Below are 23,492 nucleotides of genomic sequence, written 5' to 3'. Positions count from 1 at the left end.
CAAAAAGAAATATTAAATTATTTACAAAGAAAAAAAAAAAGAACACCTAACAAATTATTTATATGAAAACACACTATAAGAGGACAAATTAAAAGAGGGGGGAATTTTCTCGGCATAATTTAATTCACTTAAAATTCCTCCCAACTGCAACCAACTCACTTTAGGCCCACTTGCATTTAAGAACTGTAATGTAAACTCACCAACCGCATGCTTGGCCCCACCGCTCTGGACGGTCACTTTATGGGTCCCGATTTAGATAACTTTACAGATAAGTAGTGTTGATCACCCAACAGAAAACCCAAATCAACCCCGACCCCACGCGCAAAAGTCGCACCTCTGTTACGCTAAATGGGTTACTTTTGCTGGTCCTTATTTTGGGTGCGTGAAAGGATACGTCCGAAATAAAATCCCAAACTCTTCCTACGAGGAAATCTAACGGCTTTACTATTTCCGAGGGGCGCTCGAGACCGCATCGCTCTCAGATCTCTTCCCTCCGTTCGACTTGGATCGCGTTATCCTTGATTTGACGCCCTAGGGTTTGCTCCCCGATTCATTCCTTCCGTTATGCTCTAAATTTTTTCTATTTCTTTCTCTTTCATTGTTTATGTGGTTATGGTTCTAAATGTGGTGATGTGACTGTAAAAGTTAGATTTTTAGTGCGATTTAGATAGAAATTAGCCTTTTTTTTAATCTTTTCTTGAATGATTTAGCTTGAACCGGGTGTTGTTTGGATGTATAATTCATGAATTGGAAGGGGATGAATGGGATCTTGGTGATTTCTTGGTTGGCAATGGAGAATTCGCCAGTTAGTTTGCTAATGGAGCCAATTGGAGAATAAATTGTGGTTTAGGGTTTCAAATTTGGGGAATTTGGGTGGGTTGTAGATGGCTAGTGTTGACACTTTTAAGAGATCAAATAGCAATTGCAGGACTGCTTTGCTAAGTGATGATTCCAGAAATGCTATTGAAATTAGCGGTATAGAAGGCGAGATCTCAAAGGAAGAGGAATCTCTGGGGAGGGATATGGAAGGTTTGAGTGTTTCTAAGCGCCTCACGAAATCTGTAAGTGAGAAGCTTAAGAAGAAGAAGAATGGAAGTGGAGGTTATAGCAATGAAGAGAGTGTGAAATCACAATCCAGTTCTTCAAGGTGCCTTAATCTCTATGTGAAGGGTGGTGGGTGTCGCGTTGGTGCCTGTGAAGTGTTGGAGGGTAGTGGGAAGAGGTTGGTCTCTTTGGAGGACTGCATGCCTCATAGGATGGTTGCAGGGGTTGAGGAAACTGGAGTACAGTGCTTCTCCTATAGTATGCCCGAGAGATTTTGGAAGAAGAATGTGAGAAAGGAGAAGGCAGTTCAACAGCATCCTTCAAGCTTAGCTTCTGAAGTTTCGCTTCCAGATGATGTACTAGAGATGATATTGGTTCGTCTTCCTCTGACATCTTTGATGATTTCCCGTTGTGTATGCAAGAAATGGAGGGATTTGACCACCACTCCACAATTTATACAGTTCAGGTCTGAAGGTTGTCATCAGAGTCCATGGTTGTTTATGTTTGGGATCACAAGGGATGGATATCACACCGGGGAGATGCATGCTCTGGATATCTCTTTCGACCGGTGGCATAGGATTAGTGCTGATAGACTGAAGGGGAGGTTCTTGTTTTCAGTTGCTGGTATTGGAGCAGATATTTATGTTGTTGGTGGTTGTTCTAGTGTCGCACATTCAACTGTTTCACTGGAGAAGGGTTCTTTTAAGACTCATAAAGGGATGCTGGTGTATAGCCCTTTAACTGGCTCATGGCGTAAAGCTGCTTCAATGAAGTCAGCAAGGTCTAGACCTGTTTTGGGGGTCTTTGAAGTTACAGCTAGTTGCAATATATTTCGTACCCGGTCCGATAAGCACAATCGACTTCCTCTTAAATCCCGATTAGGTGGAGTTTCAGATGTCTATGAGGATCCACACCGTTTTTCAATAAGGCGCCGACTTAGGGATGCTTTTGTTGAGGATGACCAATCATCAGAATTCTTAACTGAACAGTACAAGTTTGTGGGAGAAGAGGTCACTAAGTTGCCCAAGCTTGCTCTCATTGCTGTGGGTGGTCATGGGTGTTTGGATGAGCCTCTGGAGTCTGGGGAGATCTACGATCCCCTGACCAACAAGTGGGTTGAAATTGCTGGATTGCCTTTGGATTTTGGGGCTGTTTGCTCTGGTGCTGTTTGCTGTCGGATGTTCTATGTCTACTCTGAGACAGATAAACTTGCTGCCTATGACCTAGAGAGGGGCTTTTGGTTTGCAATTCAGACCTCCCAACCCCCTCCTCGGCTTCGTGAATATTATCCAAAATTTGTATCTTGTCAGAGTCGGTTGTTCATGTTATGCGTGTCTTGGTGCGAGAGAGACGGTCACATAAACAGGTCTGAGAGAGCTGTGAGGAAGCTATTTGAGCTGGACTTTGCCTTGAATAAATGGGCTGAAGTTTCTAGACACCCAGATGCACCCATGGATTGGAATCCTGCATTTGTAGTAGACCAGGACAGGATTTATGGTCTAGAGATGTTCAGAATATTTGGTCAGGTGCTCGACTTCTTAACTTCTTGTCAAGTTTCAGATTCTGAGCTGAAGTGGAGCCGCATCTCAAGGAAACATGCAGCACATGAGGCAGATCCTTCATCATGCAGGATGAAGTCCATGGTTGTGCTAAATCTTTAAATATAACCAAGGCTGTGCCATCATTCTTTTTCTTGTTATTTATTTTCAAGTTATTACATTGATTCAGAAAAGTAAGTGAGCATTTATGACTTATTGCTCAATTCCTTGTACAAAAATTTCCTTTGGATCCATTGATTGCTGTTGAAGTAATTGTACAAGATTGTATCTGTTTCATGAATGAATGTATGATTTGTTGGTGCGATAGAGTTCTCTTTGTATTCTTTTTCTTTCGTAAGCCTTTCCATTGGCGTCTGATGGTTGCAGAGACCGCTTCTTGAACTATGTAATGAGGCTGCATAGCTTGCATCACCGTATTGGTAGGAGTCTCATGCATTAGGATGCTATTTGTTCTCTTAGTATTTAGATTAAACTAAGAAACTGATTCATAGCCTTATTTGTCCGTTCATGCTGACAGTTCAGCAGGAAAGAAGGATTGAAAAATGACTTCCTTTATTTCACCTCCAACAAGAAAATTACTAGTCTCTCTCAACTCTGCTGAAAAATGTAGGTGAAATTTTTTTATGTAGGTGCACTGTCCCTTTCAGTCCAATAACTTTATCACATTACAATATAGTAGTTGGTAGGTTTTGGAGGATTTTGGTAGTTGGCACTGCTCATAGCATCATCCATCTTTGTTTCTGGTTAGGGTGATGTTGCTTCAATTATTTTACTTCTGCAACTCTCTGTCAAAGATGGATACTAAAATGTAGTTATATTATTGAAGTTTGATCTTTACTCCAGGAAATAAATTGAGCCGCAGCTTTTTATGTAATATATAGATGCAATATATTCCATTTTCCCTAATGGAAATTTAATTGGGGTCTAATCCCCATTTCCTCTCACAAAGAAAGAAGGCAGCTGCAGACAGTGCAGAGTATTGCCACCAAGGATCTGAACTCCAGAATTGTCAAAGTCAAAGTCTGAGAGGTAACTTTCTGTTTATTAAATCTGACAAAGGTTTCTTCAGATGGTATAATTTCAGATCAATTCAGGATGCCATGGTGTAATAATATTTCCTGGTTGTTGTTGAGATAACTTTCAAAGCCTCCAAGAAATATGATCCTGAAATGATCTGAGACTGAGAGTGTGCACATGAGATACATTCCAAGTCTGTCCTCCATGTGTAGTATTTTCACTTTCCTCTTTACAGTTACTTATCATCTTTTGTCCTACTTTAGATGTTTATCCTCTATGTTCAGTTAATTCTCACTCTCTATCTTGTCTACTACTATCTTGCTTTTTACCCTAGGAGAAGTAGATGTTAAGTTTTCATTAACCACTTACATTGTATCCAATATTATTTATTTATTTATTTTAAAAAAGTGAAAATTTAATCGTGTCTCTATTAATAAGCCTCTGCGAAGGAAAAAGAAATATTATGTCTTAATATTTTTTAATTATACTCTACTTCCTCCTAACACCTCCCTTAGGGGTAATGTTGTCATTTTGAAATTTTGCTCACTTAGTGGACGAGGAGGAATAGTACAGGCCCAATTAACTTAGGCCCAATAACGGCCCATAGAACCTTTATAACACAAGAAATCTCCCACCCAATATGTAGACTTTTCCAAATAAACAATATGAGGATGTTTGGCAAGCACATACTTCCTAGGCAGTTGGTACTCTTTGCCTCTGGGTTAGCTTAGCTTCCTTAATCCATCCTCTCTTAGTTTAATCTAAGTACGTTGTTCATTGTGATTAAGGCTCGTTAATTAATTAAAACAGGCTTTGTTTCTTGGGAGTTACTACCTACGACGTGCACCGATCCATCAAGAACAACGAGAAGCCACCCACCCAGGAGCAAATCCGGGCCCTCCAAGGTTACCTCGATTCCAAGAGGGAGGAATCCTCGTCGTCGTCCGAATCTTAAAGCAAAATGACTTCTAGTACCCGTGGCTCATGAATTAGTGTATGATAGTTCTCCTTTTTCTTTTATAGTGCCAAAGATGGGATTTTTATGAATACAGGAATGCCAGGACGGTGTTCGATAAAATGTCACTAAGAAACTGTGAATGGCAATAGTGCTGTTAGAATGTTAGGTCCCTGGTTTGTTGGGAAGATGTTCGTCATGTGATTTGCAAATTAGTTCCATTTTATAATCACATTTGTAAACATTGACATATAAAAGGGATATCACCGTATCAAGTCATAAACAAATGTGATTATAAATGGGCCTTTTTTTATAAACACATTTGTAATGTTCATCCCTTTATAATCACATTTTATAATCAGTGCGCGTTAAAGATGAGCACTGACTGCTACATAAACAAATGCATTGTATATGAAAGGGATGAACTCTTTTTTTTTAATGAAGAATAAAAAAGGGAATGACTGCTTACATAAACTGTACACATAATATATGAGCGCTAAAGTAGACTTTGTTTCCAAGTAACATGTATTTTGGTTCATATTTGCTACTGTAATCATAAAGTGGAATTATCTCGCAAATCATTTGTCAACCGTCTCCAAAGAAATTCCTATAATAAATTGGAACAGTTTCACTTTAAATGTGTAGAATTTAAATTTGGACTTAATAATCAATCATTTTCTCTAGATCTTATACACATTCCGTGGTGTGATACTCAAAAGTATTTGCACCAAACTTTTTACATAAACAAATAAATAGGCCATTGTTCATCACTGAATAATCGAGTTTGAGACTTAGCCTCAAACCAAACAAAGCTAATAATATAAAACTGTTTGCCATGTGAATTAAAGTTAAATGTATATAAAAGTGCTGTACAAATAGGGCAATATGACTATAAAATATGATGGAAATCAAGGAATTCTATCTAAAACTCTAGGAGAGCCTTGACAGACACCCTCTTCTCTCTCTCCTCTTCTTCCTACCGCCGCCACTACGTCACCTTCTTCTCCCTTCTCCTAATAGAGGGGGAAAGGTTGAACTTTCACTCTCACCCATTCTCTCTGCTGACTCTTGTTTAGCTCACCCATACCTTGCTCAGCTCGTGACTCTAGGAGTTATTTTTTGTTTGATTATGCAATGTTCTATATTCGGGCCATTTGTCCAGGTCAATAATGGGCCTTTTTTGAAAACTTTCTTGATAGAATGACAAAAAGAGAAGTCCTATCACGACTGTCCGTTGGAGTAGCGCATCTGGTGGGTGGTCTCCTCCATCCACGACTGCACGAACTGCCCCAGTTACGCAATAGAACAATACGATTCAATTAAACTTACTGCAGCCATGGCTGCAGAGGCTCCGCTGCTCTGGGTAGCTCTATCTACTCTTTCTTCCATCCATAGAAACCGGTAGGTGAACAAACAGCGTGCTTCCTCGTCCTCTCCTGCTAGTACCACCGTAATCTCAAGCTAATCGTAAAACTCTTCCAACTATTCTCGGCTTCTTTCTATTAGCCTACTTAACAAATCACTCGTAGTGCTATAAGAGTACTGGACAGTAGCCTTCTTCTTCTCCACCACAAGAGAGAGAGAGACAGAGAGAGACAGAGAGATACTAAGATGGTGGTGAAGATCTATGGCATGGGTCCTGCAGTATGCCCACAAAGGGTGATGCATTGCCTGATAGAAATGGGTGTAGAGTATGAGCTTGTTCATGTTGATCTTGGGACCATGGAGCATAAGAAGCCTGAGTACATGGCCAAACAAGTATAGTATTAAATTAACATTATTATTTTGATCACTGTTGCTGCTTAGATCATGGGTTACTACCTTAAATTGTGCGTTGAGCTGTATTGATTGCTTTTAATGTTCCTCTTCTTCTTCTTGGTTTGGTTTTCTTTCACTTGTGATAGCCTTTTGGACAAGTTCCTTATGTTGTTGATGGAGACTTCGAGATCTTTGGTAAGCCAATTCATACTACTAATTGAAGTTTATAATTAACATCAACCACTATATTTTATTTTTATCGTCTCAAAAGTACTCTCCCGTTAGTCTAGTACACCTTAATGTCAAAAGAGGTCAAATTTCCTAAAAAAAAAATCTTTCAAACTATTATGTGCACGTTTTTGATATCTCTAACGTAATACTTTGGTCCTTAATTGATTAGAATCAAGAGCCATAGTGAGGTACTACGCAGCCAAGTACGCAGGCGAGGGTCGCCCTAACCTCTTAGGCCGGACTCTAGAAGAGAAGGCCAAGGTCGACCAATGGCTGGACGTGGAGGCCATCAACTTCAACCCACTAGTCTTCCCCATCGTCTCCAACCTCTTCATCCTCCCGAGCCAGGGCGTACAGGGGAACAAAGCCGAGGCCGCCGCCTTCGCCGAGAAGCTCGACAAGGTCCTCGAGGTCTACGAGAAGCAGCTGTCCAAGACCAAGTATTTGGCCGGCGACGAGTTCACTCTGGCCGACCTAACTCACATTCCGGCCACTCGCTACCTCGTCGAGAACTGCGGCATACCGGAGCTGGTCACCGGGAAGAAGCACCTCAAGGCGTGGTGGGAGGATATTACTTCTAGGGCTGCATGGAAGAAGGTGACGAGCTTTGTGGAGACTAGGGCTTCACATTATTATCCATGAAGATGAGATGCATGGGAGTGCAATAAAAAACTTCGAGTTGATCCTACCTTTACGTCCAAATAAAGTATTATTAGTTGTTGCTGGACTTTAGACCCTTTGTATTCTCTTTTTCTGATGCTCTGATAACGGTGATATATGTGCTTCATTTCTTAGGAGTTAGGAGGGCTTCCAAAGGGTCTATGTCTTACTAGGCTTTTAAATCTTATGCATATCTATTAGGCTGTGTTCTAATTTGAGTACTCTTAATGAAATAAATATTAATTCTCAATATCTCTTTATACTATGCCAAATTTAATTTGCACGCATGGTGTGCAAATAGCGAAAGCAGGAGTCTTTAATTTCTGCCGTGCGATTAATATTTTATCATCACTGAGTTTTCTTTACTGGAGACAAATATTTATCTGAAACATAAAATCAATTTCAATTTTTATTTATTCGTTCAAGAAAATTCTATCTAATGGGCTCAGGTAGCTAGTAAGGAGTTGACGTTAGTGTGATCCCCCCATTCCGGAATAACTAATACATCCATTCAAGTTATATATATCGACACAGAGGAATGGCACTAATTAGAATTGAAAACATATTGACCAATGGATGAGGATGTTTACGTTGCAAAATTTGCTAATTAACCCAAAGTTTGCTAGTACCAAACATTTCACCCCTTCACTCATGACCCAAAATTAAACATACGAAACCATCATGACTCCATGTCATTGGTGACTCATGGACCCACCAAACGGTCTTACATTTCTCATCAGGTGCCCATCGTGACTCTTTCTAGAACTTTCCAAATAGTAGTTTATGCTCTTCCGTTCCCTACTAAGCATACTGACGGTCAGATGAACCCAACCTGACAAAATCTGACGGTGGAATTAAGCATCCGCATAGTAACATTTATACGGATTAAAAGAAAAGGAATAAAGTTAAAAAGGCACGTAACGAAACGGGCCCACGTTCGCGCCATTACCGTTACCCCGTTCGCCACTACGTGGGCCCACTGACTTAACCTGCCTTTTTTTTAGTTTTATCCTGTCGATATCTCGCGTATTATTGCATTTCCGCTGTTTGTCGTCCAATAGAACGCCGCGGCTTTCTTTTTTCTCGGCCGCTTTTTCTCGGGGACATATCGACGGCAACGAGCGTCTCCGTTATCGTTGACGGCGAGTAGAAGATTCCGTTACTGGCGACTGGCAGAGACGGTTCCCTCCGGGGGTCGCCACCGAGCGTCTCGATTTCGACGCCCTCTCGGTTTATTTAAAATCGCAGTACGGGAAAGGATATCTAAAAGCTGCGCATTTGCAAAAAAATCTCTTTTAAAGTTTGGTTACTAGCAAGAGTGGACTCTTGATTTTACCTTTTTTACGTAAATAAAATTATGGGTACTTCGAATATAGAAATATGTGCAAAAAAACACCGTTAACAAATATAATAAATGACTTAAATGATTATGTTTCTGTTAAATAAATATATATTTGTAGAAAATTTTAAGTGATTTATTCATTTAAAAAAAGGTTTAATAGAGTAATGCGATTTTGCTCAGTAACAATCACATTTAACTTTAGATGAAAATTTTAACAGTTAAAATTTAGTAGTGACACAGATACAAAATAAAAATTAAAAATATAAAGTGATTCTAGTTTAAAATATAAGGGTAAAAATAAATTTAATCCTATTTAAAATCGCTATATAAATCAATGTTGCAAATATAAATAATTTAGGAAAGCAATTGTGATTTTGAAACTTTCATAAGTCTAACTCGGACAATAATTTATATAGAAATTTTAAAAAATTGTCACAAAATTACTTTGCGACGAATGATTTCCACGTGAATCACTAATTGGGAAAGTAATTTATAAGAGGAAAAAAAATTTTGTTCAAACTTGCTAAATTTTATAAGTTGAAGTATATTTAAAAAATATCTGACTAACATAGCGGCTTATATAAAATTTTAAAACAACTTTAAATATTATTAAGTTGGGTAATTTTTTTTTATATAAAATCACTTTATGGTTGAATGATTTTCACATGAATTATTGATTGAGAAAACAATTTATATAATCAAAAAATTTGAATTTAACAACAATTTAAGTAATTTTAAATTTTGTATAAGTCCGTTATTCATATTTAAAAATTATTGATTGTGACAAGGATTTTTTTAATTATTTAAAAATTATTCGCAAGGTGAAGAGAAGTATACTGGACCGGTAAAAAAATTTATTGGGAGGGCTATTTTGGTCAAAACAACTCGGGGAAAAAAATGCTATCAACCTGACGGTGACCCAGTAGATGCTTTCCTAGGAGTCTGGGACTCTTCTTTTGGACCAGATATTCCAGTTGATTGGTGGGTCACATCACTGGTTTACCAAATGGAGAACATTTTCTTAATCCTAAATTAAATCACCCTTAGATTTTGGTTATAATTAAATTATATTTTCAAAACTAATTGCATTTATTTTTTATATATTAATTTATATAAGAGATTCATACAAAAATTTAAATTCATTATAAATAAAAATATTTTTTTATTATTATTATTACTGCTACTACTAGACAGGTTTAGTATAGTGGTCTATGGACTTCTTTTATTAAAGCAAACTATTATGTTTAGCTAAAATTGTGTCTTATTATAATGCTGACTAAGATTTAATATATTATTTCAATAATCACTGTGTTTATAGATAGAATTATACCTCACTATATACTAATGTTTGAGAGCTTATTTAAAAAATAAATTATTAACATAATACCACTGAAATAATTTTGCTTTTTTGAAAATATCAGTGTGTCAACTAAATTGATACTGTTAGATTTTTCTGTCTAAATTAACATGACACGTCTAAATAACTTCTAAAACTGAATGGCGGACTCACTTCTATCATTTTCTAATTTTTATGGACAAAAATATAATTTTTCTCTTGTATAAGTCTTTATTTCTCTTTGATACCCAAATTTTTTTCTCTTATTTTTCTTTTCATCTGTAACTTCTTACATTGCTTTTTCCTAACCATCAACTATAGATATTTGTTCAAGATCATGGTACTGTGGTTAAGGAAAAAAGATGAAGTTGCTCAAACTAAAGAACTAGATTGAAATCTCGTCGGTTTTGACTAACAAGCGACGGAGTCCATTAAAGTGTAAGGAGATAAATAATTTTGATTATAAGTATAAGGAGTAAAATATATTTAACCCTAAAAACTAATATAATTGCAACTCTAAAAGTAAAGAAATTTCAATACAATTATGTTATTTTAAATAATATAGTTATCATTATGATATTTTAAAAGTTTTCATTTGCAAGTATGTTAAAACCCCTTAAAAAAAGAAATATTATGAGTTAACAAGCAATATTATAGACATCAAACTATGGTTCCTATCTATATATTTGGCCATTAATATCCACCCAGCCAACTTATTCATCCAGGTACAGATAACCTGCCCCCTGGTTGCTATCACAGCATATATGCTTTCATTGTGGACAAGGGATGGATATCTAAAAATGACTCTGGTTTCAAAGAATATTTGGCCTTAAAAAAAAAAATACCCTCATGATAACAACATCAGCCCCTAGTTCCATGCATCAAGAGAAATAAAAAGAACAACGTTGGCTTTAGTATATATCTTTTTGTTCCTTTAGTAAGCCTCTTTTTAGTTGGAGACTGTGAAGTGTTGCAGTTCTTCTTCTTCTCCTAATGGTTTGTGAGCTTGAAGAATACAAGACTCTCTCAGGTATGCCATTATTGCTTCTTTTAACTTCACCATAAATCAACTGTTATTACTTAACTTTAGCCCTACCATTAACAACTTACGATATTAGAATTTTATTATTCAACTCCTATACGTCGTGAGTTAAATTAATTATAGACTCAAAAACCTATTAGTAATTTTTTTTAAAGTTAAAGTTTAAGCAGAAGGAATAACATGTCTTGATTAAAAGTAAACTACAAGGGTTGAAGGTATTTTTTTTTTAATAAGATAAAGTAATACAAGTCTCAATTTCTTCAGACTTTTTTCCCTAATTTGGCTTCCAAGACATTGCCATCTTCCAACTTCATCATCGTCAAGATCCTTGCATAAGGTTAGCAACCTAAACTCACAATCTCCATGGATTTTACCATGCAAGAAATCACCAACACATGGGATCCACCACAACCGAGTACATTGGACACTAGCAAAGACTGATGGAGTTCTCAAAGCAAATCATTTGCTTAGAATGTTGGAATCTTATCAAGAACAGTGTGGGACAAGAAGATGAACAAGATAAGACCACTCCTGGCTAATGGAATTGGCTACAAGTGCTCCTCGGTCTCATACATACATATATAAACAAAGAAGTGGAGGTTGTTTTGCAGAAAAGATGCAAAAAAGGAAGCAAAGATGGAGAAATAAAGATGGCGATAATTCTTTAATATGGTTTTAATTTATTAGGCGTTTAGGTTGGTTAAACTTTCGGGTCCACTTCCTTTCCGTAGGTCCGTCTAGTGAATTTTATTTGACGTTAAATAGAAGCGCTCACCTACCTAGTATGATAAGGAGTTTATATATATACACATATAGGTTTCGGATCTGATGTTGTTTCCGAAGATGGATCCGACCCGTTTAGACGATGCGTGCTGCATCATGTGATACGTTATTATTGAATCCGTGGGGAACGACGTGGCGACCCATCAAGATTCAAGATTCAAGGCTCACCCCCACGTCGCGCTCATGATCATCCATAAGACCATAACCCCCCAGGCGCAATTTAGACACCGGACGAGTCGGGATGAGTCGACGAGTGGACTCAAGCCTCTTATTATTATTATTATTTTTTTTTCTTTCACGAATTTACTGTTAGAACCCTAATTTTGCCTAGATTTGTTTTTTCAAGAAAACCATCTTTAACAAAGCAAAAGGTAAATATTGAAAAATAGAGGGTGGGAAAAATTATCTTCTCTTTATCGAGTCCTCCAATGTGCAACTCTCTCTCTCTCGGCGTTTTCTCGTGCTCCGCTTTATAGTATTCGTTTCCTCGTCTGTTCGCTTCTCCTTCTCTCTCTCTCCTCTCTCTCCTCCTCTCTCTCTCTCTCTCTCTACTCCGTACCTACTCTGCTCTCCACTCGTAGTGAGAGAGTGAGGCGTAGGCATAGATTAGAAGCGGCGGTTTCGGATCCCGAAAAGCGGTTTTGCCGATCGAATCGGCGGGTTTTCGGCCGCGGTAAGGCGGTTTTGTCTCGGAGATCGGGTTTCACGGCAGGGGTATGCATTTGGATTCGCTCTATGGATTCTTGTTCGTTCTCTTTGTTTTGCCTTTTAGTCGTAAATGCCTTTGCTGAGTTAGTCTTTATTTGTTTCTGCGAGGTTTCTCTTGATCCTCTTTGGTGTTTTCGTTTTGGTTTTAGTGTTAGGGTTGGTGGTCGTCTGAGCGGAGTGGAGATTGAAGTTTTTGGTCTGTTTGGGTGGTATTTAGTTAGATTTGGTTCTGGTTAAGAACCGTCGGTCTTGTGGGGTGGATTTGTTACTTGGATTGAACTCTTCGGCGGCGATCGCATTGTTCACTATTAGGTAATAAGGGAAAAGGGTTTTCTTCACGATATTTAAGGTTTTGTAGACCGATCTCTAAGTTCTTTGCCCCTTTTAATTGGTTGTTATTGATCTTTGGAGTTTTGAGGGTTTTATTTGGCGCAGCCTTTCGATTTTGTGCTTCTTACGGGTTTTCATCTTTTTTCGTTTTATTTTATTTTGTTTATTTTCTTGGGTTACAAACTTACCATCTGTTTTTATAGACGTAATATTGTAATATCTTTTAGTTTTGGTCTTTAAGAAACAGAGAGCAATTTAGTTATGGAGTTTGCTGTCCATGTCAAAAAAAATTACCATTTGATTATCAAATTCCCTTTAAAGTTAATATATTAGCCATTATGCTAAATTTTTACTATGTTTCATGATGTTTAGATTTTATGCGGGATATTTTGTTTAAATTCATCCACGCAGATGTTAAAAAATGGAAGTTGTAAAGATTTGTTTAAGTCAGGTCTAATTCTTTAGTTGTTTCTGGATTCGGTTTGTAATGCTCTATTAACCAGTGAGGTTGTTTTCAGAATGTCTCATCAGGAAGCAAGTATCTTTTTTCTTCTTGGTTTAGCATTATAAAATTCACATAATGTATCTTGTTGTTCCTTGTACTGAAGGATAGCTACACAATTTTTCTGCAGTTTTTGCTCAACTTTTCTTCTTTATGCTGCAAAAACTTTTGGCCTATTGCTTCACATGTACTTTTTCAGGAGGAATCCTCCTTTAATCCATATTATGCTTTTCTGATGAGACTTTAGTTGAGGAATCCTCTTTCATGACCAATATAAACATATGGTCTTTTCACAAAGCCCCTGTATGAACAATAAAAGCTGATCCACTTTGACTTTGATCCAATTTATGTAGGTGGTTCGTGAACTTTCTTGTGCTTCATAATTTAAAGTCTTCAAGATGGGAGATACATATTTTGAAATATCTTCTATGTCAGCCATTATTGCCAAATGCATTACATGTTCTCTTTTGAAGCGTTTTTTTTTGTAGTAGTGCTCTCTCTTTTTAGGAATTTATGCAGTTCTGTATTTTGTGCGATCGGATTCCATCCATTGCTGGCAGCAAACAAATGTCATATATGCACTGTTGGATTTTGGTCTCTGAACAGACTTCCTTGTTATAAGTAGACCCGTCTTGCTATGTTAGATTTTCATCATGTGACCATGAGGTGACATCAACGATTGATGAGAGGTGCACGTTTTATAATAGAGGGATTTGTATTTTTTAGCTACTTTGTGGAAGCTTTGTCAATATTGTACATAGCTAACCACTTTCTATGTTTCCTTTTCTATCCTAGACTTATATTAATATTGTATATATATATGGTTTTGTATTTTCACAAATTTTCTATGTTGCAGCCCAGAACATGGCGAGGAAGCGGAGCACAGAACCTTATGGTGGTGGGGAGAGACCAGAGTCTCAAGAGCCTAGTGGTAGTGCTGTACAAGGTGTCCCTCGGCACTCAGGTAGTCCACATCAACAGGGAGGTGGTAGGGGAGGTCGTGGTTGGGGAGCAGGCAATCCTGAACTGTTCCAACAACGAGGTCGTGGAAGGGGGCACTATCAGGGGCGAGGTGGTGGAGCTCAGGCTCGTGGTGGAATGGCTCCACAACAGACAGATGTGCCAGTTGCCGAACACCAAAGACGTGGCCCACCACGTGACATGCAACCGCAGCAACATTATGGTGGCCGTGGAGGTAGTATGGCTGGTGGACGGGGGTCTGGCCCCTCGGCTGTTGGTTCATCAAGACCTCCGGCTCCCGAGCTGCACCAAGCAACGCAAGCTCCACCTTATGCCATCCAAACATACTCATCACAAGCAGGTCCATCGCAGCCACAGGAGATGTTGAGTGCTCAGGTAGCTGAACAGTTCCAACAACTCTCTGTCCAAGGAGAGGCTTCTAAGAGTCGAGCAATTGAACTGGCGGTTCCACCTGCTCCATCAAGCAAATCTGTGAGATTTCCTTTGCGTCCTGGGAAGGGTAGTTTTGGTGTCAAATGCTTGGTCAAGGCTAATCACTTCTTTGCTGAATTGCCAGACAAAGATCTTCATCAGTATGATGTAAGTCTTTCTCTTCCAAATGTTACTCCAGTTTTATGCATTTTCTTCTTATATGCTTCTTTTCTTTGACTTGTGATTACTAGTCACTAGCTACTAATTTAAATAGGTCTCCATTGTGCCGGAAGTTACATCACGTGGTGTGAATCGTGCTGTGATGGAACAGTTAGTCACCCTCTATAAGGAGTCATGTTTAGGAGGTCGCCTTCCAGCATATGATGGCAGGAAGAGCCTTTACACGGCTGGACCATTGCCATTTACCTCTAGAGAGTTTCAGATCACTCTTGTTGATGAGGATGATGGTTCAGGATCTACAAGGTGTTCTGCTTTCAGCTGTCACTCTTTTACAAATCATATTTTCTCTCTATTGCTTGATTGAGATATTCATGATAGATTTCTGTATTTCAGGCGGCAGAGAGTTTTTAAGGTAGTTATAAAGTTTGCAGCCCGTGCTGACCTTCACCATCTTGGACTCTTTTTAGCTGGGAAGCAGGCAGATGCTCCACAAGAAGCCTTGCAAGTTCTTGATATTGTGCTCCGCGAATTGCCTACTGCCAGGCAGTAATAGCTTTTGTCTAATATCTCAGATGTTGATGCCTTTATGATGTTTGTACTTAATGAAACAAATTTTGATGGTTCACAGATATGCACCAGTTGGTCGTTCATTTTATTCACCTCATCTTGGAAGGAGACAGACACTTGGTGAGGGATTAGAAAGCTGGCGTGGTTTTTACCAGAGCATTCGCCCTACACAGATGGGCTTGTCACTTAATATCGGTAGTAACATCCTTCTTTGTTTTTTCTAGATTTGTGCTCCAGACAAACTCTTTTCCAGATTCTGAAATATTTTCTCACATTTCCAATAAATTGCTATCTGCAAATTATACAGTTCATTCGCACATAGACAAGATTACCTTGGCCTTCTGCAATTGGGTGGGCGTGTCAAGTTGGCACATCTAGTTCATGCTAGTATGCAAGTACGCTACACAGCTTTTTTATGCTTCAAAGCACGTTAAACGTTTCCAATGAGGTTGTTACTTTGTTATATGAATCTGTCTAGATGGATTTACACATTGGCAAATCTGTGAGGCCCCGTAATTAGGTTTATCATTTGTGACTGCACTAGATCTTGCAATAGGTGATGCAACAATTAAAATTTTTTCTTACGGTCTTTTTTCTCTATTAAATCGGTTTAGGTAACCTTTTGATAGTGAATGCAGAAGCAAGGTAAATTGTTGATATGTTGATTTAGTTGTTCTAGTTGAAATTTGCAAAGGCCAGTAGGAGTTAATAGGTATGTCAAACCTTTTGATAGTGAATGCAGAAGCAAGGTAAATTGTTGATATGTTGATTTAGTTGTTCTAGTTGAAATTTGCCAAGGCCAGTAGGAGTTAATAGGTATGTCAAACCTTTGGTAGTGAATGCAGAAGCATAGTTAATTGTTAATATGTTGATTTAGTTGTTCAGGTTGCTAAGGCCACTAGTTGTTGGTGAGGTATGCCATGTCAAATGTTTCACTTAAGTATAGTATCATCACTACGAATCAGGTTTGCTTGAAGTTATATCTATATTGCTTCTAAGTAAACCTGATCCCTATTTTCCTCTGATACTCCAACAGTATGTTGTTTTTTCAACTTTGTGTTGAATGAAATATTCTTTTTTATCAATTTGTGTGCTGAAAAGCTGATACGCTATATAATTCTATTTTACATGATGGAATAACCAAATATGCACTTCATAAGTTAGAAATTTTACCTATATGAGAACCTGAAATCTGTCATATTATTTATTTACTTGGAATAATCTACTATATAATTGATTTTGTGCGATGCCTGGATGCTTCCATGAAGGTTCGGGTGATATCAAGAGTGGATATAGTTGAAGAAGATTTATGAATTTCTTCAGGACCATTACTTATGATGACCCTTCTCTCTCCAGATATGTCATCGACTGCATTTATTGAGCCACTACCTGTCATTGGTTTTGTTGCCCAGCTTTTGAATAGAGACATCCAAGCAAGGCCACTATCTGATGCTGATCGCGTGAAGGTTGGCTAATTTTAGATGATTTTTCAGTTTATTTTATTGTTCTGGAGTTCCATTATAAATTGACAAATGGGCGAAATCACTTGGGTGAAGTTATTAGAATTTCTGAACATATTGAATACTGTTCTGCTTGGAACTAAACTTTTTAACTTCTCCACTTTATAAGTTGTCACGAACTATCTGTCTATCTCTACATTTTAATTCTAAGTTAATTAGAAATATTTCTATACTGTCTCAAATTATTTGGTTGTTTTTTTTCCCGATTCGGTTAAATTGTTTTGTAAATTAGGCCAATTGGCTTGGTTGATCACTATCATCGTGTAGAATCTCTTTGATAATGACTAATGACATGTCCGGGATATAATGATGTTGCTGTTCGGCTACTTCTGTCTTATGCATGTTTCTTGACTCCAGATCAAGAAGGCTCTAAGGGGTGTGAAGGTCGAAGTTACTCATCGTGGGAATATGCGGAGAAAGTATCGCATATCTGGTTTGACATCACAGGCAACTCGAGAGCTGACGTGCGGATTTTTTCTTAGTTTCTCTTATAGTTGCACTTATTACTTCTTTTTATGTTGTGTGCAAGCGGTGTATTGATCTCCTATCTGAGATTCTGACTCATGCAACAGGTTTCCTGTTGACGAAAGGGGTACTATGAAGTCTGTCGTGCAATACTTTCATGAGACATATGGCTTCACCATTCAGCATAGCAATTTGCCATGTCTACAAGTCGGCAACCAACAGAGGCCAAACTATTTGCCTATGGAGGTGAGTTTCCTAATTGATGTTCTTTTTATCTTTATGTTGTTAGAAAAATGTCTTTTCTCTCATAATACTTCATGTTTTTTATTCTGACTTGGATATAGGAGTTCTTTTTCCTTGCATAAAATTAAAACTTTTGTGGTAAATTATGGAAATAATTTTAGGTTTGCAAGATAGTGGAAGGGCAACGATATTCTAAGAGATTGAATGAGAGGCAGATAACTGCTTTATTGAAGGTGACTTGCCAACGACCCCATGATCGGGAACGTGACATTATTCAGGTAATGCATTTGTGTTACTTATTTTTATAAAATCATATTGGAGTTCATGTATGTTTGTCCATTTATTTTGGTGTTTGTAATAGCACATTTTTTTTTGATGAAAAACATTACATATTTATGGTGGCTGTATATGTCTTCTTTACATAACAACGAAAGTTTGATGTCATCGAGTAAGCAATAATCTAATAATAATGGACGACAAAGATTCACAATTATACTTTACAAGAACAACCTATGACACTTCTAATCTTCCGTTGTGGATAAACTGACTTCCTCCTCACAAATACTCTCAATCAGGTCCACATGCCTGGGTGACCGACAAAGCACCTGATTGACGACATTTTTCTTTTTCCTCGACATTTCGTGAAATGTAAATTTTCCCATGCATTCCATGAAGCTAATCAGTAGTCTGATTGGCTTGCAAATGTGGGTTGCTTATCGGGTTTGTACTTGGGAAAGCTCTTTCCCGGTGCCACTTATGCATCTTTTGGCCTCCGATGTTAGTGGGTCTCTTTGTATCTATGTTTCTTAATTTAATATAATCCTTTCTTTCTTTCTTTTTTCTGAAAAGAACAACCAATGGCGGGTCAAACCATTAAACACCTCTCATCATTGTCTGAGGCAATTAAGTTGATGAGCCGCACCAATCCATTAGAGTCCTTTAAAGAGCCTGTATTATTGATCCATCTCTTAGTACACATTGTTCTGAACAGAAGGGCATGGTGACAGTAGTTGTTGGTTTGGGGTAGTTGGGCTTTTAATGTGAGTCGATCTTACTGTTCCAAAGTAAACTTGGATTGTCATCCCATTTTAGTTGATTGGTTTACAACAGTTCATGGCCTATCCAAGTTGAATTCCTCATCCAATCCTCTTAACTGATTAATTGATGGTCCATCAGGTTGAATGGTGTAGTATAATTTGATTATTAAAACACTTGTTCATAAATAAAAATTGTGTTCTTGAGTTTTTGCTTGTGGATGTCATGGTGCATTCAGGAATTGATCATCATGTTTTTATGACCATTTCTGTTTTCACTGTTTTTTTATTTCCTAATTTGGAACTGCCTTTTTGTCCTATCAACTTTAGTTTTTAAGAATATGTGTTATGACATGATATGTGTATGTTTGGTTTATGCCGGTACCTGTACTGGCATGAACATATTTTCCTACACCTGGAAAGGGTGCAGAGAGGTTAGTGGGGAAAAGCAAAATGGGGCATAGACATGTACCGTGCACTCAAGTTTTCTGGACCCCATGTAAAGTAGTGTTCTATATTCACTTCAAGGTGACAGGCTGCTTTTTTTACAATGTATTGTTCTTTTTTCTCTAGACGGTTCGCCACAACAATTACCAGGATGACCCTTATGCAAGAGAGTTTGGCATTAAGATCAGTGATAAGCTTGCATCTGTCGAGGCACGAATTCTACCGGCTCCATGGGTAAGTACTCAAAGTATACAAGTTTCACTTAAATTATGTCAGCACTAATTCCAACACATACTTCTGATCGGAATGCTGTGGGGAAGAGGAAAAAGCAAAATACCTTGATTGCATTCTGTTGGCTTTGCAGCTTAAGTACCATGACACAGGCAGAGAAAAAGACTGCCTGCCAAGAGTTGGCCAGTGGAATATGATGAATAAGGTAGACTTCTTTCTTGTTATTTTTCTATTAAGATTCAATTGGTTGAATAAACAAATAGAGGATCCTTCTTTTGGTATCTGACCACATATTTGTATTTACACTGAGAAGTACTTTGGATTTCTAATTACGGCAAGCTAGTCACAACAAATACACTGTCTGGTTCAAATTTCTAATACATGGGAGGAAAAACACTACTATTTCATTGCATTACGAATTTGGCTGTCCACAGAAAACAGAAAAGAGGAAGTAAATTTTCACTCAGGTTGACCAGTATTAATAACTATCATTAGTAGGAGGTACAGTATTTTTGTTCATTGTCATCATTTTACTATGCATGTGTCGCAACTTTAGTTGTCTATTGCTTAAAATTTCTTAGGTTTTAGTTGGTAGTCTGCATGCATGCTGTTTCTAATGCTGCCTGACTCACAAGCACCTTGCGCATTCCTCCTGTTATTGCTTACCAATCTTTTTTATCATCTTTTTCTTAATTCTGTTGAGTGATTAAAGATGATAAGAACAGCGTTATTGACCTGTTTTGGCCATGCATTTTGGGCTTTTTTTTGTTTGAGGCTAAGTTCTGAACTTGATTAGTTGGTTCATTTCTTAGTCTTGATTTTTTTGAAGAGTGAATTTGGTTAGGTATAAAAAGGATAAAAAGATGTTTGGTTATTAAACCAAGTTAGGGGTCTCTGAACCAATTCAGGGACTCTCCCTGAACTCAAACTAAACGGGCCTTAGATCCTAACTTGTTTGTGGTTCTTATTTTAAACCCTAATTTGGGCAGAACTCAGACAATGGTTTTCTTATTGTCCATCAAGCATGGTGATGATAATGCCTATTTATTAGATTTTTCTTTTCTGCTGCCTCCTTTTATATTTTTAGAAAATGGTGAATGGCGGGAGAGTTAACAGCTGGATGTGCATAAATTTTGCTCGTAATGTCCAAGAGAATGTTGCACGTGGATTCTGTCATGAGCTTGCTCAAATGTGCCATACTTCAGGAATGGTTAGTCTCTTTGAGTTGTCATTTCTTCTGATGTTACTTAATGTTTATGCTTCATTAAGTCACTTGTTCATGACCTAATATCACTTAACAATCATATGATTCAGGAGTTCTCTCTTGAACCTGTTCTTCCACCCTTAAGTGCACGTCCTGATCATGTTGAACGAGCTCTAAAAGCACGCTACCATGATGCAATGCGCATACTCCAACCCCAGCGCAGAGAACTTGATTTGCTTATTGTAATATTGCCAGATAACAATGGTTCTCTTTATGGTACTAATTATCTTCTGCAAATCATTTTTCTTCTCAACTTCTTATGTCATATCTGCATGGTTGTTAGTTTGGATTTTTGTTTACCCATGTTCAATGTGATACATATAATCTGATCTGTTCTCAGAATGTTGAATTACTTCACACAGTATTGGTCTGTTATTCTTCTCCCTTTTTCTCATTTGCAGGTGATCTGAAGCGGATTTGCGAGACGGATCTTGGTTTAGTTTCACAGTGCTGTTTGACTAAGCATGTCTTCAGAATGAGTACACAATATCTAGCAAATGTTGCTTTAAAGATAAATGTCAAGGTATTCGACTTAAATATTTGACCTCTTTTCCATCCCCTTTTCTTTCTTGAGCTTGACATGGCTGTATAATGTAAGGTGGGTGGTAGGAACACTGTCCTGGTAGATGCTTTGTCGAGGCGCATACCTCTGGTCAGCGACAGACCCACCATAATATTTGGTGCTGATGTGACACATCCTCACCCCGGTGAGGATTCAAGCCCCTCCATTGCAGCTGTAAGATGATTGGCTTATAGGACATTTATTTCCTGTTTTGTTTGTATTTCTCTTACTTTTTGATAAATGATATTGTTGGAGGTTCATGGAATGGGGAAATACTGTTTTACTCTGCAGGTTGTGGCTTCTCAAGATTGGCCTGAAGTAACAAAGTATGCTGGACTGGTTTGTGCTCAGGCTCATCGTCAAGAGCTTATACAAGATTTGTTTAAAGTCTGGCAAGATCCTCAGAGAGGAACTGTTACTGGTGGCATGATTAAGTATTTATTCCTAGCTTGTACCGGTGTCATTCTTGACATTTAGGATCACTGAGTGTTATTTCTTGCATTTAGGATGGATGTTAGTTTGTGTTGGCTTTTACAGCTTATATCTTGAGGAATTCACTAATTTCATAAATTTTCAGGGAGCTCCTCATTTCTTTTAAAAGAGCTACTGGACAGAAGCCCCAGCGAATTATATTTTACAGGTATGACACGAAATTCTTAGTTCCCATGTTCTATTATTTTGGAACAGGAGTAATGGTTCTCCTTACAGGGATGGCGTTAGTGAAGGCCAATTTTATCAAGTTTTGTTTCATGAGCTTGATGCAATTCGAAAGGTTGGACCTTTGCTTATTTCTGCTTCTAAAACTTCCCTCATAATTTAGTTTGCAATGATATATTGCTGATCTTTGGCTAATGCTTTGCTCCTTTGTTTGCTATTCCTTATATTTCAGGCATGTGCCTCTCTAGAACCAGAGTACCAGCCTCCAGTCACTTTTGTGGTGGTCCAAAAACGTCACCACACTAGGCTGTTCGCAAGTAATCATAAAGATCAACATTCAGTTGACAGGAGTGGGAACATACTACCTGGTTAGTTCCCTATGCTACTGATCGTACAAAATCCGTATTGATTTGCAACCTAATTATCACTTACTATTCCGACAGTTTTAAATTTGATTGATATTCTGTTTGAAAATTGAAGGTACTGTAGTTGATTCAAAGATTTGCCATCCGACAGAGTTCGATTTTTATCTGTGTAGCCATGCTGGGATCCAGGTAAATTATCGCATTAGCCTGCTGATCTTTGTTTGTTCTTATTTTTTGTATCCATATATGGACAATGAGATGTTGATCCTTATATGCACTTTAGGGTACAAGCCGTCCTGCTCATTATCATGTCTTATGGGATGAAAACAAGTTCTCTGCTGATGGACTGCAGACTCTTACCAATAACCTCTGTTACACGTACGGAGTTCTTTGCTTTACTCCTTTGCTATTGTAAGCCAAATATCTATCTGTCTAACTGTTGACTGTTTGTACAGCTATGCAAGATGTACACGCTCCGTATCTATCGGTATGCTTCCCTCTTTTCCCCTCCTATTATGTATTTTCTCAAGTGCAATGGCTCATGGCCAATGTTTGGTATGCTTTTCTGGCAGTACCACCTGCATATTATGCTCATCTGGCTGCTTTCCGAGCCCGGTTTTACATGGAACCAGAGACCTCAGATAGTGGTTCTTTGGCTAGTGGAGCTGCTGGCCGTGGTGGTCCTCAACGTGGTAGCCGTGTTTCTGGTGGTGGTGCTGTTAGACCCCTTCCGGCACTAAAAGATAATGTTAAAAAGGTCATGTTCTACTGTTGATTCTTTTAACTACGGTGTGCTACTCAAATACTGTTGTCTAATTATCTGTACGTGCTTATTTACTATATAATTAACTCCCTCTACTTGCATGTTTATTTAAGGGTTTGCTCCTGCATCTGATATTTCTTCAGTACGTCTTGTTTAGTTTTTGCTTCAGTGTGTAATCTATGGTTCATGGAATATTAAAAGCAGAGGGATCATGAGATAATTAGGCTTCAGTTGGCCTGGTTGTTCGGCATATGGTTCCCCGAAAGTACTGTTAAGTCTCGTATTATATTATATTCCAAATTCCGTTTATCTATGTTATTATTGGTGCTAATATCTGCTGCATAATGTTGTTAAATAATTAAAAAAGACAATTTAACTTAGGCCTCCTAACTTGTTACCATGTTTTAATTGTATACTTTACAATTTTTTGAGAATTTTACAAATCACATCCTATATTTTTGCTTATTTTGTGATATACACCCTATTTTGAGGATTTTACAATCCGATTTTTTTCCTATAAATTTTTATATAACAC

At 37.8% G+C, this 23,492-nt stretch overlaps 3 protein-coding genes and 1 long non-coding RNA gene across 5 annotated transcripts; all 4 read left to right on the top strand.

The window, feature by feature from the left end:
- Positions 1–404: 404 nt before the first annotated feature.
- Positions 405–2,909, top strand: LOC140800571 (F-box/kelch-repeat protein At5g42350-like). Its single transcript, XM_073155312.1, has one exon. It carries the CDS (start codon positions 885–887, stop codon positions 2,703–2,705), a length of 1,821 nt encoding a protein of 606 aa, XP_073011413.1. The 5' UTR covers positions 405–884; the 3' UTR covers positions 2,706–2,909.
- Positions 2,910–4,275: 1,366 nt separating this feature from the next.
- Positions 4,276–4,832, top strand: LOC140801300 (uncharacterized). Its single transcript, XR_012111407.1, has 2 exons — positions 4,276–4,341; positions 4,431–4,832. It is a non-coding gene; the product is annotated as an uncharacterized lncRNA (long non-coding RNA).
- Positions 4,833–5,885: 1,053 nt separating this feature from the next.
- Positions 5,886–7,474, top strand: LOC140800808 (glutathione S-transferase F12). Its single transcript, XM_073155676.1, has 3 exons — positions 5,886–6,333; positions 6,480–6,528; positions 6,734–7,474. Exons 1-3 carry the CDS (start codon positions 6,187–6,189, stop codon positions 7,204–7,206), a joined length of 669 nt encoding a protein of 222 aa, XP_073011777.1. The 5' UTR covers positions 5,886–6,186; the 3' UTR covers positions 7,207–7,474.
- A 4,824-nt stretch (positions 7,475–12,298) lies between these two features.
- Positions 12,299–23,207, top strand: LOC140800986 (protein argonaute 1A-like). 2 transcript variants are annotated; one of them, XM_073155958.1, is made up of 23 exons: positions 12,299–12,441; positions 14,124–14,827; positions 14,934–15,142; positions 15,233–15,382; positions 15,468–15,601; positions 16,763–16,872; positions 17,284–17,390; positions 17,499–17,637; positions 17,796–17,912; positions 19,242–19,349; positions 19,480–19,551; positions 20,434–20,556; positions 20,661–20,826; positions 21,012–21,133; positions 21,209–21,346; positions 21,464–21,606; positions 21,750–21,812; positions 21,881–21,944; positions 22,062–22,197; positions 22,310–22,383; positions 22,478–22,572; positions 22,650–22,681; positions 22,767–23,207. In XM_073155958.1, the coding sequence occupies exons 2-23, from the start codon at positions 14,132–14,134 to the stop codon at positions 22,967–22,969; spliced, it is 3,201 nt and encodes a 1,066-aa protein (XP_073012059.1). In that variant the 5' UTR covers positions 12,299–12,441; positions 14,124–14,131; the 3' UTR covers positions 22,970–23,207. The 2 variants fall into 2 exon arrangements, with proteins under 2 accessions (XP_073012059.1, XP_073012058.1); XM_073155957.1 differs by having other exon boundaries at positions 15,233–15,385.
- Positions 23,208–23,492: the final 285 nt, after the last annotated feature.

Source organism: Typha latifolia, chromosome 14, assembly GCF_019914945.1.
Source record: "Typha latifolia isolate L0001 chromosome 14, TyphaL0001v2, whole genome shotgun sequence".
Classification (NCBI taxonomy): Eukaryota; Viridiplantae; Streptophyta; class Magnoliopsida; order Poales; family Typhaceae; genus Typha; species Typha latifolia.
Note: the sequence above shows the minus strand (reverse complement) of the source record. Positions and strands in the feature narration are given on the sequence as shown.